The following is a 15,020-nucleotide window of genomic DNA, read 5'->3' on the forward strand; positions in this document are numbered from 1 at the left end:
AGCTAAAATTTACGATAAATTTAAAATGTAATGTTCTCTTTAGTACAGCAGAAAATAACAAAATTCACAAGAAATATGGCAAAGAAAACTACCTCATTGAAATTCCAGTGACTGCATTTAATTCAAAAAGAATTGTATTATTCTTCATATGGATGTATAACCATTTAAAAGACAATTTTAATAGAATCTCTTCATCCATGCAAAGCATCACACTTCTGATCACAGAATGTCATTGTGCAACTGTATGGCACTGCATAAAATGCATAAATTTCTACCTCACTCATTTCACTAGATAGATAAAACATTTCGAATATTCTTCCCATATGGAAGTATACACATATGAAAACATGGTAGTGTATCTTAAAATGTAGAATTTCATTTCAATACTTTTTATAAAATAATCCTTCCATTAGTTTTTACACATTTTTCATGTTAATGAAGAAGCTTTAGAATATGCATTAGGAAGCACAGCCTCAAATGAGTGCAAATTTTGAATATGAAACTTCCCCCACTTGTCTTTATTTAGCATATATCAATTAAAATGTGCTTTTGAACAAATGCGCTTTTCTGCACATAACCAGAAATGATACAAAATTCTTTACATGAATCAGGCATTACTGCTTTTCTCAGTGCAATAAATAGTTCTTTCTGACTATGTATTTGCTGTATAATTATGTATTGGCTTTATTACAATACATAATTTCGGAATACTTTTTAAGAATTATTCCACCAATTGTTAATAGCAATCATGGTTAAAAAGCTAAATATGCTTCTTAACTACAATTAATTTATTCATTTTTACAAATACCTTTTATTTTAAACTGATTATGGACTTTCATAACGAAGCACATTTTTTCACTTAAAATAACTTTTTCGAAAATGTAAGTCTTCTAATGGGTTGAATGCTTGTTAAATTGCACATAAAAATACAACTAAATACATAATTCTTAAAAAGTATTCAGAAATTATATAATAAAATATTTCAAACCTATTTGGATAATGCTAAGTTCTCTCTCATTAAAATCTATATATTATCTATATTATTACTTCGAAATTGCACTTCAAATGCTTTAAAATAACTGCTTACAAAAACTTTAATTTTACAATTTAAGAATAAATTAACAATGATAAACTTATTAACTTTATCAAAGAAAGCAAACAATGATTTTCAGATCATTGTTTGCTTCATATATGTGATTCCTGAAACAGACAGTTGATAGACAGTTTAAAGTACCAGCATATAAACTGATAAAAATTATTTGATTTCCTCAGGCAACACACTTATAATAAATTTCAAATCTAGCTAGTGACTGCACTAAAATGTTACACAGAAGATTACACTTTTTTGGACCATCAAAGCAACAATTCTTAACACACACTTTTTTTATACAGCAGAGCAGAAAGGAATAAACCATTTTTTCACATATTTAACATATATACCCACCACTTTAATTGGTCAAAATGTTCAAGCTGCATTCTTTGAACCAAATCTAATTTTAACAAATCATTTTTTTTTTATTCTGTCAAGATTTTCTCAGCATCATTATTTATTAACAATCAGAAATTCTAATGAATTGCTAAACAGAATGCTTTTCTTGAAACATACCTAGATATAAACCAAACAGCTGTTACATCTTTCTTTCTGACACTAATATTAATTGTGATATTTTACAAAAAGAATCTATGAAAAAAATTACTTTTTAAGAAAAAGATTGTCATTACACAAACACAAGAATACTACACAGCAATAGTTGCTTATCGACTAAGTGAAAGAGACCCAGAAATTAAGATTTAAAAAGTAAGAGCAACATCTAGATTTTTCAATTCAATTTGGTTTTAAAACATTTAATCAGCATATTACATATATTTGGTGGTAATATTTTTTACAATCCATAATGATAATTTAGAAACATTTAATAATTTTATCAATAAAATACGAAACAAATAATATCAAATGAAGAGTCTGCTACACAATCATGCATCAAATAAATTACATGTATCTTTTATATGATCAGAGAAACTAATGCCCCTATTAATTATAAATTACCATACAATGAGCTTATATTCTAGAGTTACTTTAAAGATTGTCTTATTAAAGTTACAAAAAAATTAGCAAGAAAGCTTTAATTGGAAAATATTAAAGATAGCATAATAGCAGAACAATCCAGGCATTTCAAAAAGAAGCAAAACAACACATATCTTAAATCGTTATTTTGCAAATTAAAGGATAGTTGCCATCATAAAAAGGGGAAAAAAAAAGAAGTGTAAATAAAGTTACTGAAAGAATCAGAGAAACTAGAGGCCCTTGTTAAAGTGAACCAAACTAGCATCAATACACATTCTTAATTAATGCATAATGCTATTAAAATATTTAAAAGAAACAATACACATGTGCATATTAATAATACTTTACCTGTAATGAGTAACGATTTTTAAAACAATTTGTTACAAGCTCCCCTTTAGACATATTGTACAACCAATGAAGTTTCCTGCCACTGTGTTGCCCACTGTAGAATGTAGTAAAACGCTGTACACTACGCTCCAGCTATATTTTAAAAAACACGTTTCATATTTGTATCAAGCAAAAGAAAAAATAAGTACTTCAAACAATGTGAGGCGAACAAAATATTTGGAATTATAAAGTAAAACAGTATCTAAACATGAACCATTCTTCCAATGATTCTAATTTATAACTAAGACAAAGCATGATCAAATTTATAACACAGTTTAATTAACCAATCCATATTACTAAATAACATGTATAACATTATATAATTAATCACACAATTAACACTTATTTTGATTACACAGTATTCCATGACAAAATAATGCAATTAAAAGAATCCTTCCAAACAAGTAAACAAGCATAAAATAACTAACATTTTTAAGGAAATTCTGTACAATTACTTTATGTCAGCATGCAGATTACTACTATGAAGTGGTAATGACAAAATAAACATACCTCTTGAGGCAGAGCAAATGCTAATGACTGTTGAAAAGGCCAAGAACCTGAGCTTAAAACTTGTATGCTGAAGTCCACTGATTTAAAAAAAATTACACGCTTTAAAACACGTTACCACTTTAAAGAAACACACCCAATTAATAAACATAAAAATTCATTCAAAGAATTTTCCAAAGAATTTTGCATTTTAAATTACAGAATCATTAAGCACTTCAGTCAGAAAAAATTATGCCTAGTTTTATATATCAGAAAAAGATCATGATGTAAATTCGTTGGGATTACAATGGTGTTGTGCATTTTCAGCTACTTCCAAACAACTGAACAATCAACTCTGATGTTCACTGTCAATAACTTATGTAAGTGGAGGAAGCAATCAAAGAGAAAAGGCCAGAATCGGCAAATCGCAAAGGAATCATGTTCCACCACGACAATACAAGACCTCGCACATTTTTAGCAACACGTACACAAAATTACTGGAGCTTAGTTGGTAGGTGATGTTGCACCACCCATATAGGCCTGACCTTGCACCATGAGATAATCATTTATTCCAGAGTTTACAAAACTTATTAAATGGTAAAATGTTCAGTGATAACGATAACTTCAAATCACACTTGGTTGAGTTTTTTGCTGATGAAGACCAGCAGTTTTATGAGCGAGGAATCATTAAGTTACCAGAAAGATGGCCAAAGGTCATCGAATAGAATGGAAGATATTTGACTGATGAGAGTTCAGTTTTTGTATGGACAAATTTTAGTTTTATTTGACACTAAGTGCGAGAAATTAGTTTTTTGAAAACCCAATATTTAATGCAGACAGATATAATGTATTTGAATTATTCTGAACCACAGATCTTCTAACTATTAACTGGATTCCCAACTGCTGCCATCGATGCCACCAGAGCATAAAAGGAGAAATTTTATAATTCCTTTAAACCAAAAATTATATTCAACAGATAATTCTAAATCTTCAGTCACAAAATTGATATTAGTGTTAAAATTTAATTAATTTTCTCATACATCAAGAAAATGTGAAATTTTTAGGAATTTACAATAAGATTTATTTATTAGAATGCCAAATTTAAGCATTTCATTTAAGTATACTTATATAAGCATATAACCAGAAATTCTTCATTAAAATATTTCCAATGATAAAAATAAATAAAATGAAAATCAGTATCATTCTGATTACAGTGCTCATATATCAGAAGTAAAAAAATCTGATGTGTACACCACGACTTCCTTGAACAGAATATTAAATTATATTCATTTTTTCCAGCACTTTATTTAAACTTATTTCCTCGAATATCATTAGATATATTTCTCATTCAATTCAGTTCTCACTTTGCGACAAGGCAAAAATATATAAAACCTCAAAATATCTTTATTGAAAATTTAAAAAAATATAAAACATAAATATAGTTAAAACATCCACTACTCTGCTAAGTTTCAAATGTAAACAAATATGGCTGCTATGACACAAAAAATTAGGTTTCACTGCACTTTTAAATTGCTGCTAATTCTACAACTATTGCATGGAAGTTAAGGTATAAAAACCTTAACGAGAAGATAAGAACAATATAATTCAATAATTTTTAAAGCAAAAATTGCACAATTTACCAACATATGAGAATAAAAAAACTAAGCTCAGTGAGCCGAGTAACAGAGTGTGTGTATATATATACTTTTGGTGCAGCCACTTGCCACCAAAAAAGGGAGGTACATAACTATATTCTATAGCAGTTCTGTATACAAAATTTCAACTTTCTGATGATACTCTCTTTTACGTTATGTGAGATACATACATACAAAAGCTATGAAAAAAATCTCTTCTGAATCCATTTTTAATTAGTTTTATAGTTTGTTTTGGGAAAAAAACAAAAAGGGTACTTTATTCTGTACTTGCGTACACATGTCATGAAAAAACATCGTTAAATTGCATTCGATAGCGGTCGAAATGGATATTTTCATTGACTGGAATTTTTCGTGATTACAGTTCTTCCTTTACTTCGTACAAGGGAGTAAAAAGAAGTGAAATCTGAAAAAATGTTTTAAGTTATTTCAAGTTATGTTTTTTAGCTTAAAAAGAAAAACAGAAACAACTATGTTAAAATAAAAAGCACATCTGACAAAATCATCTCTTTGCTAAAGATATTCTGCTGCTGACATGTGCACATGACATATATACCGGAATACTTAGGAATAATTGACTACTGCTAGATTAACATAGCCATAATATATTTCTATGCCATGACTTCCTATAAACACCACCCAGACGGGAAGTAATTAGTGACTTTTACTACCAAAGGGCCTGTGTTCGAATTCAGGAGAAAGCATAGATGTAAACTTTCTGTTTCACAGCAATCTCATCTTCCATGCTTAAGAGATGGAAAACAAATTGGCAGGGGATGAATATTCTTGCTGAAGGCAAAAGCATTAAGAGACATTTTGAGCAAAAGCATTTTGAGTGTTTGCGAAGGCATACCCATTTTGAAGACAAAGGCAGAAACTTTTGCGAGACATTTTGGTCTGTTTTTCTATTTAGCTTGAAAACCGGCAATGGGTTGAAGTAAGTCACTATCATCATTCTTAAAGTATGTATGCCATCTTAAGTTAGGTAAAAATTAAAAGTTAGTAAGTTATTGATAAGCTAAAAGATACACAGGTGAAAACAGTACTAAAGTGTTCCATATGGTACTTATTCTTTTCCAAAAATGGAAGTGTTCAACTTGAACAAGAAAGTTTTGGTCACCAATCCTTCAAAGACGAAATCTTAAGATTTTCAAACAGAGGGAAAAATAATGTAATCATGAATTTTTTTTAAAAAAGACTTTAAACCAAAGCTATGCAGTTCCTAACTAGGCTAAGTGAACATCTAACCCTTCACATGAGCTAGTGAATTTAGATGCCAATGAACATAAGAAATGAAGTAACGAGTGAAACAAATTACTGCAAAGAAAACTTTTTACCCAAGTGTCATATGAAAATCAGAGATAAAAATGCTTGTATCAGTTTCTCATAAAACAATATCAGTAACAGCCACATATTTTAGACTACAGTAATTAAAATGTCTTAAGAACAACCACAACAAACATCCAGCAAACATAGCATATCCAGTGCAGATGCCAAAAATTTGGCAAAACTCAGCCAAATTATGTGATCATCCAGGCATACAGCTAACAAATTTAATATCTAGGGAGGGAGGAGAAATTTCTTTTTCCCTTAATTTTTATTCCTTTCAAATAAGTTAAACAGGGTTCATAGCCACATTTTAGTTAAAAAAATAAGCACCTATAAGCACTTTTCAAGCACATTTTAAGAAAAAAAATAAGCACCTGTCTAATTACATTATACACAACTGCATAACCTTAAAAGAAAAATTAGACTTGTAATTTAAAATATGAGCAATGCAATATTTATTAAGAGAATGAGCATTACCTCAACAATGGAAAACAATTAACTTTTTTTTTAATTTTAAATGACAGTTCAATTTACAGAATTAGTTTACAATGAGAGGGGGAAAAATATGCGGAACTAAACTTTATTACAATATTTAATGATGATATTTCAGTTGAAAATATTGAAAATAAATAATAATAAGCTATATTAATTGTATTCGTTTGGCACCTAATAATAAATACAATTTATTTTTCCACTCATATTAACATTTAAATAATTTAATTTACATCTGAACACTTTCTAAATTTTCTTTACATAACAGTTTTCCCTTAACATATATCCCAAGCAAAGTAATTTAAGTAAAAATGAGGCACATTTCTGAAATCAGAAGACGGGAAATTGCTTCATTCAGTCATCCTTTAACAGTAAAAGCTTAACTAGCCAGCATACTCGGAAATTCCCGAATTTTCCGGATAGTAACTGGAAAAAGAGGAGTGGGGGAGATTGTAGCCGTTCTTTAGATTTAAATTTAGGCTAAATAAATGATTTCGACATTTCGATATGTGCATCATACAAAAACCAACGGAACTGAGAAATATTCTGCTTAGAAAGCACAGTAAAACTCTTTTAAGTGTTCATAAACAAATCTCAGGCTGAACATCAAAATTAATTACCAATGCAAAATACCGCAAACGTTATTGCGCAATACGTGCGGCGTAATTCTTCCATATGTGATATTACGCAATCGGAATCAACACCTGCTGGTATTCGCAGGGATAAATAGTCCTGGGTATTCGGAGAAAGAATTAAAGGAAAAGAAAGAGACCTACTAATCTGGGGTGTTTCTGATTCTAATTTTCAACAGACTGGAATAGAATTTCCGGAATAGAATCAATCTTCGCTTGGGTTGGGTAGACCGCAAAAACTTTTGGTCCTATTCAATCCAGATTGGACAGTGACAAAAAAAAAGTCCGCTGCTTCAATATTAGAGATTTTGCGGAGAAACTCCCAACCTCCGTACTGTATAATGTATTGGCAAAGAAAATGAAATTATTTTGACTATTCGATTACTTTCCTTTTATTTAAGGCATTCCGAATATTATTCCTGAGAAAGCTAATCTGTGTAAAAACACACCCATTTTTGGAAGTTTATCTATACTTCAGCAGTTACTGCAATTATATTATTATAAATATTCACACATATGCTCATAATATAAGTATAACGATCATAATAAACACGAATATGAACTGGCCACGCGGAACGAGAATGCAAATTTAATAAAATCTTGATAGAAATTCAAACGTGTGTAGTATTTGGGTGGGAGGAAAAGAATACCGAATGTACCGGAATTTTCTACGTTTTCGCAATTCTTTGGCCAATAGAACGACGTGCACCTGTCTGTACTCTCGCGTGCACCATAGGTTACGTTAATGCAGAGGAAGGGGGGAAAGCAATTTTCGGGAGTATGATTCACCATCTGACATTGCATATAAGGAAGAAAAGTTGTTTATTTAGTTTCGGCTTTGGTACGGGGAAAAAATGCGTGTTCATTAAAAACAAAGGATTAAAAAAAAAAAGCACTAAAAGCAAAAAATAAGCACTAAAAACAAAAAAATAAGGGCTTTAAAGAAAAAGTAAGCACCTATAAGGGCCTTTATATTTTATTTTCAAATATAAGGATTTATAAACACTTGTAAGGACCGCTACAAACCCTGTTAAAACTTCCTCATTTTCGATAGTAATAAATTATAATATGAAAACAGCAACCGTTTATTCCAAAAACTACTCAAATCCTAATGTACTTCTTTTAAAAAAGTATCACTACTAAAAATAGTGTGTTATAGTATATGCTATTAGCTGGTGGATATTTCTGCACCATTTCAGATAAATCAGGATAATTATTTGCATTTTCTTCCAGATGACTACTGATCTTACTTTTTTTCTTTAACTCGTTAAATAAGGCATTTATTTAACTCATGAATAAAAATTAATAAATCATCTGATGGCACATCCTATAAATATAGGCTACTTCTTCAAAATGATCATCAAAATGCCTTATTAACATGATCTCAATTTTCATTTGAATTATTTTAAGATTTAAATTTTTAATGGTGATCTTGAATTTTCTTTGACAGTTTTGAATTCCATTTTTCATTAATCAGATTTAAAAATATTTAATAATAAAATGATACATCATTGTCATCTTGTTTACAGAATAAAATATTTTTAAATCTTAAATCCAAATTAGCTGTCACTGAAAAATATCCTTCAATTAACGAGAAATATTTATTTATACTCCCTTTCAATGTGTCTTTCATGATTTTAACATTAAAACACAAATTTCATATTTGGCAACCTGATAACTGCATATCCATCTGAGAATTAAGCTGAATCACTTGCTATTAAGCTTACAGCCAATGTGATATCCACCATCTCTGCAGCCTTAATTTAGCAAGACAAGAATTTCTTTCAAATTAAAGAAAGGAATATTCAAACCTCATATAAAGAATTACATTTAACAATCAAATACTTTTTGTCATCTGTTCATAAAATGAATGAAATAACTATGATGTTCCTATTTTTTCTGACTTCTCAGATTGCAAATCAAAAGAAACGATTACATAAGAGCATACCTTACACACTTTAATTAATAACGTTTGCTACATTCAGTAGAAATAAGAAATTTAAAACAAAAATAAACACTTACAATCTAGTGGTTCATTAGAGTTACTAAGATGTTTGCGAAATTGTTCATTCAGATCTTTGCTGACACCTATGTCCTGGAACATTCTTTGTAATTTTGACGTATACTCAAATCCACAAGCTTGCTGAAACATTAAATTTGAAAACTATTAACAAGAACCTCAAAAACATTACAGCAAAAACTAGTTACATTAACCATGTTATAAGTACTCAGTGGGTAAAACAGATAATGGTTAATGTTAACAGTAGTTTAGAAATGCAGACTTAATGGCAAATAGCATTCATTACATTCATATAATAGTTTCTCAATAGCACAGAATAAAATTGTCATTAATGTCTGCCCTTCAGAAAAGTACATTAGAATTTTTTTTGAGTAGTTGAAATGAATGCTTAAATGCTAAATTAAAAAATAATGTTACTACTTTTAAAACTTATAAAAGATGCAAATTCTAACTTCCTGGTTAGAAGATAAAGAAACGTTTATTCAGAGCATGAGACAGCTAGTTATATAAATTGACAGAAAAATTTCAAGAATATACATTTCATCACCTTTCAAACTGATGCTAATTCCAAAGAAGGCTGGCAATTTTAGTACATCAAATTGAGATCACACTTGAGGAATGAACTCCTCAACTGTTTTGAACAGGCGAAAAACATAAAAATTCTGATTATAGCAAGAACTTCCTTCTAAGTAACAAACAAAAATTTTGGATTTAAAAAATATTACAAATCCACGTTATAGCAAATTTACACTACTGTTTATTCCAAACAAAAGGAAAAATCATAACATAAGAGCCTTTTTAAGATAGAACAGGCAGACAGACTTAAAAAAAGATGTCTTAAATACTAACATTTATGACATTGTTTGAAAAATTTTTACAACTGTATTTCAGGTTTTGTATACTTTGTTACACAAATTTAAAATTCACTATTATGTGTGATAATTATGTTTCACAATTCACATACATATTTGATGCACAAGTTTGGATTTTTAACACAGTATCAATGAATTTTCTATTTTAATTAACTGCATATCAATTTAATTAATATCCATTCACAAAACTATAAATTTATTTTAAATTACTGACCATAATGGATCCATTATGCATCAACACATATTTCGAAATGTACAAACCCATTTTAATTCCCCCCCCCAAAACTTGCCAGACTGCATATGCTATTAAGTTTTTAAGTTTCTTTTCGTCAATTTTATATATTATAGTTTTTGACAAGTACGACTGAAACTTGTCCTCATTACTTACACAGTTTTAAATTTCCCTGTGTTTCTATACTTCACAGTAATTTTCCTTACTTTCCACATATTTCTATTGTTTAGTCGAGTAAGCATATAATAATTCAAAGATTATGCTCACCCTCATATAAATCACAAGTCTGCGTTCAAAGCCCACTCTCAATTCGCACACTCCTTCACTCAAACTATCACTTCCTCACATATCAATTACATTCAAAATTCATTTATTCTATAGAAGAATGTCACTAAATTTCATTGATTTCTCTTGTACACATGTTACTTTAAACACTGCAATCATATATCTTGTTTATTATGTTATTATCTCATTATAAATACGTTAGAATTTAGGGTTTATGTTATTAGATTTAGGTATCAAATAATTTTAATGATATTTATATATTAATCAGGATTGCCACTCAAACCTGACATTTCCAAATGTGTTTTAAGAAAATTCCAGTCTAACCGGACATATTGGCTGTGCTGAGGGTAAATAAATTATGGTACCACTTGAATACACAAAAGTTTGCTAGCTACATATGACTCTGATTAACACGTTGACTGCCATGGGGGTCACCGGCACTCGACTTGGCTACAGCACCGTGGGGGCCACCGGTGACCGGCGACACAGCAAATAATAAAAGTACAAAATTATAGTAAATATGGATACTGATAAATTTTTCAATAATACCATTGTTATTATAAGAAGAAATTAATGCAATATAGAAGATACAAAAATAATTTTATTAGTACATGAAAAATATACATTTTATCAGTGCTATTGCAATGGGTCAGATTGAAACATTCAAGGCAAAGGTGAATCAACGTAATCGGAACAATACGTCACTACTTTTTTAGTCAAATTCTTTGCTCTAGTTCTTCCTAGCTGCTTTGAATTTTTGTTATAGCATGCCTTAGAAAATCGCCTTACATTTCCTGCCATTTCCCACGATTTTTTTTAATTCACGATGAGGTGTGCTTTTTTGGAAAATACAATCAATATCCGAGTATTTCATTAGATACATTGCTAATTTCATCCTAAAATCAGGAATTGCAATATTTTTATGGGTTACTTGTTTGAATACAACTATTGAATTTACAGTAGAAGTATTTAGTAAAAGTTCCATTGCCTGTTTCTTGGACCATTTTATAGTTCTACGCCGTGGTGAGTTAGTTATAAGCAATCATTTGATCAGATAAGTCAACTGCAGATTTCCCTAAATTATATTTAATTATCATTTTCGGCTTCTTTCTGTATAGTTGTCATTTCTGATGAATGTTTTGTAAATAACATCAACACATCTCTTTTGCCTTTCCATTTTAAGACAGTTACTCCATTTTTATTATCTCGTGTGATAACATCTCCACGTTTTAATTTTTGGGTCAATACTTTTGGATTGCTGTGGCAATTTTTTTGAATGGTACCTAATAAATGTGTACGCATATCAATTAATCTTTCTGCCAGGTGAACACTTGTGAACCAATTACCTGTGCAGATAGTGTGGCCTTTGTCTAAAATATCTTGACAAAGAGCCATTACAATCTCAGTCGACTTATTTCCAGATTTTCCATTTGTATTTTCATCTTTGTTTGTGTAGATTCGAAATGAATAAGTATATCCTCGCCCACTACATAATTTAAAAACTTTAGTGCCATATCTGCGACATTTTTGTTTTATATATTGGAGAAATACTATGCAGCCTCGAAATGGCACTAAGGATTCATCCACGCATAGTATCCCATCTGGTTTATAATATTCCTTAAAATTACTACTCAAATAATTGATAATAGGAGCAACTTTGGATAATCTATTTTTAGGATCCTTTTCTTCACTACTGCTGAAATGAACAAACCATAATAACAATTTGAATCGATTTCTTGGCATAATTGTGTGTGGAAGTGTCAGGTTACATGCTTCATATTTACTCCAATACAAATAAATTTTTGGTAATCGCACTAATCCCATCCATATAATTAGGCCAAAGAAACATTTTATTTCATTAGCATTTGTTTCATATCATTGACCTAAACGATGCAATTGCAGTTCTGATTTTTTTTGTGTAGTATAGATGTTCGTTTGCTTCGCAATAATTTCAAATATTTCATCAGTAACAAAAAGGAAATAAAAATCATGTCGTTCCGTACAAGAAAAAATTTCTGACTGACATGTGTTGATACTTAACGAATCAGAAAATGTGATGCTGGTTTTATTACTTAGCGGAATACTCCAATTCACTTCAAACTCTTCTCATATATAATTTTTCATTGTTATCGCTATCTTCAGATCTAGTTTCACTGTCAGACTCAATTCGGTGCCGACGTACCATGGAAGCTCTTATATCCAACAAACTACTACTCATTGAACTTTTCTCGCTGTCTGATAGCAGTCGCAGTATTTTTGAAGGCCTTTGTAAAACTGCACCGTCAGATGATGTACTTGATGAATAATCTTCATTCGAAGCCATATTTTTAAGGGATAATAAAAAATTGATTGAAAGATGCAAAACGCAAAAACGTATGTAGAGTGAAACAATATAACATTGCACTTACTTGCTTGTAGAACACACCGAATAAGTCTAAAAAATGAGAGTAAGCACTTAGGAATTGAAGCATGATTGTTTGAAAAAAGGACAATCGTAACAACTGCCTACCGCTCTGTGGCGGTCGCCGGTGACCCCACCATGAAAACTGCTTCAAGCATGATTTCATAACTCATTTTATCTGCTGCAAATATTATTTCAGGATAATATGCATCGCATAATGAAAAGTTCACGTCGGTGCTTTGGGCAAACCCTTGAAAATGCATCTGGCAGTCAATGTGTTAAAAAAAAGAATTTACTTTTGAATTCCCAAAGGATTCCCATTCGAACTATAATAGAAGTTGTTGTCAGTAATTTTCCAATTAAATTTTTTCTAAACTAAGAAAACCTGCTATAAAATAGTTACACTCTTCATTAGCACTCGCTTCAGCAATCACTTGCATCACAAAATTAATAAATCTAAATAAAGTTTCTGAGAGTGATCATTATCAAAGAGTATATAATACAAGACCTGATTGTTTACTGCATTTGAAATATTATTTGCAGTCACTGAGACTAAGATATATTTATACACTGGTCATCAAAGTTAAAGGATAATGAGAAAAATAAGTAAATATTAAGTTAATGTTGCAACCAATGGCCAATGCTGTAATTGTTTATGTTGATTAAATACAACTGAACACAAAATTGCACTTCTGCACAGACGTCAGCATCAGCAATAATAAATTCGGTGATTCACAATGTGGTGCGCAATGTACGCATCCTGGAATTTTGGTCTGTTGCGTTTAAGGTGAATGTGGTTTCTGAGAATGATCATTATTCAGTAGTTATGGCTGAAAAGCATCACTTAAGTATAGGTCAAAAGTGGCGAATAATTGGCAGAATCAAGCGAGGTCATCCAAGATTTGTGTATCCCTCAAAGTATCATATCAAGAGATTAGAGCTGCTTTTTAAGCACTGGATCAGTTGACAGACAGCCTGGTTAAGTGCAAGAAAGAGCAACAACTGCATAAGGCACTTTTCTGTCCTTGTTGGCTTGAAGGAACTATAAAAGATTTGGATTTAGACCTTCAGGCTGCAACAGGAACTCAAATTAGCCATTCTACTGCAGCATGAAGGGTTAACAGAGTTGCACTGTATGCGATTATACCAATGGTTTTGTACCACTCACTCCAGCTTCCAGAGGAGCCGATTTAAACTGGTGCATCATCATGTTCAATGGAAACAAGATGACTGGACCCAGGTACTGTTATTGATAAGTCCAGAAAGAGTATAAACAGTGATTCTAGACATGCATTGATCTGGAGAGAAGAAGGAACATGCAACTTGACTTGTCCTGTGTGTAAAATTCCCCGTTTCCATAACTGCAGTTTAATGGTTTGGGATGGAAATCATGACAAATGGCCACACCAAGTTCCCTATCTTTCAAGGAAGTTCTGTAATTGCTCAGAGATATTTGGACAAGGTATTGGAACCCCAAGTTAGACTGTTTAGGGGTGCTATTAACCCATAGCTTTTGCTAATGGACGACAATACTCGGCCTCAGCATATGTGGTGTCAGAATGCTTGCACACAGAAGATACCACTAATGAATTGACCACCTCACTCACCCAACTTGAACCTGATTAAGTAGTATAGGATTCTTTACGGTGCCGAATTTCAGGGTGCCAAATTCCTTCACAAACCATTCAGGAACTGAAAAGTGTACTTCCACAAGACTTGATCAACATTCTTGTAAAGTCTATGAAACCAAGATGTGAGGTATGGATTTCTGTGCAAAAGAACCATACACCATATTAAAGAAAATTTCCAACAAAAGGAGACTATTTTCTACCATTTTCCAAGTTCCACAAATTTGGTTTTAATATCAATATTTTGCAAATAATCAACTGCCAAACATTCTAATTTATGTTAAATAATGCTTCTGTACAAATTTCTATTAATATTTTTATTAAGTAACAAATATGTTTTATTTCTGTGATTGTCCTTTCATTTTAATAAGTGAGAGCCCACCAGCGGCCAAGCGGTAAAATCGCTGAACACTGGTAGTTCGATCCGAGGTTCGAATCCCGCGAACGGGCTGGCTGCATGGGCGTTTTCGTGGTTTTCCCCATGTGTAACGTGTATACGAGCCAGTTTCCCTTAGAAAGTCCTCCACGAAGGCACCCCT

General features: G+C 31.1%; 1 protein-coding gene across 3 annotated transcripts in view; it reads right to left on the reverse strand.

Annotated features, from left to right (window-relative positions):
* Positions 1–15,020, reverse strand: part of Cul1 (cullin 1) — a 151,315-nt gene that overhangs the window by 33,568 nt on the left and 102,727 nt on the right. For all 3 annotated transcript variants that reach the window (XM_085808005.1, XM_085808003.1, XM_085808004.1), the window contains 3 exons: positions 9,066–9,186; positions 2,963–3,039; positions 2,414–2,545 (listed from right to left, as the gene is read on the reverse strand). In XM_085808005.1, coding sequence (XP_085664131.1) covers positions 2,414–2,545; positions 2,963–3,039; positions 9,066–9,186 — 330 coding nt within the window. The remainder of the gene's footprint in view (positions 1–2,413; positions 2,546–2,962; positions 3,040–9,065; positions 9,187–15,020) is intronic.

Source organism: Stegodyphus dumicola, chromosome X1 (assembly GCF_044657685.1).
Source record: "Stegodyphus dumicola isolate Sdum_Otavi_A_Nest chromosome X1, ASM4465768v1".
Lineage (NCBI taxonomy): Eukaryota > Metazoa > Arthropoda > Arachnida > Araneae > Eresidae > Stegodyphus > Stegodyphus dumicola.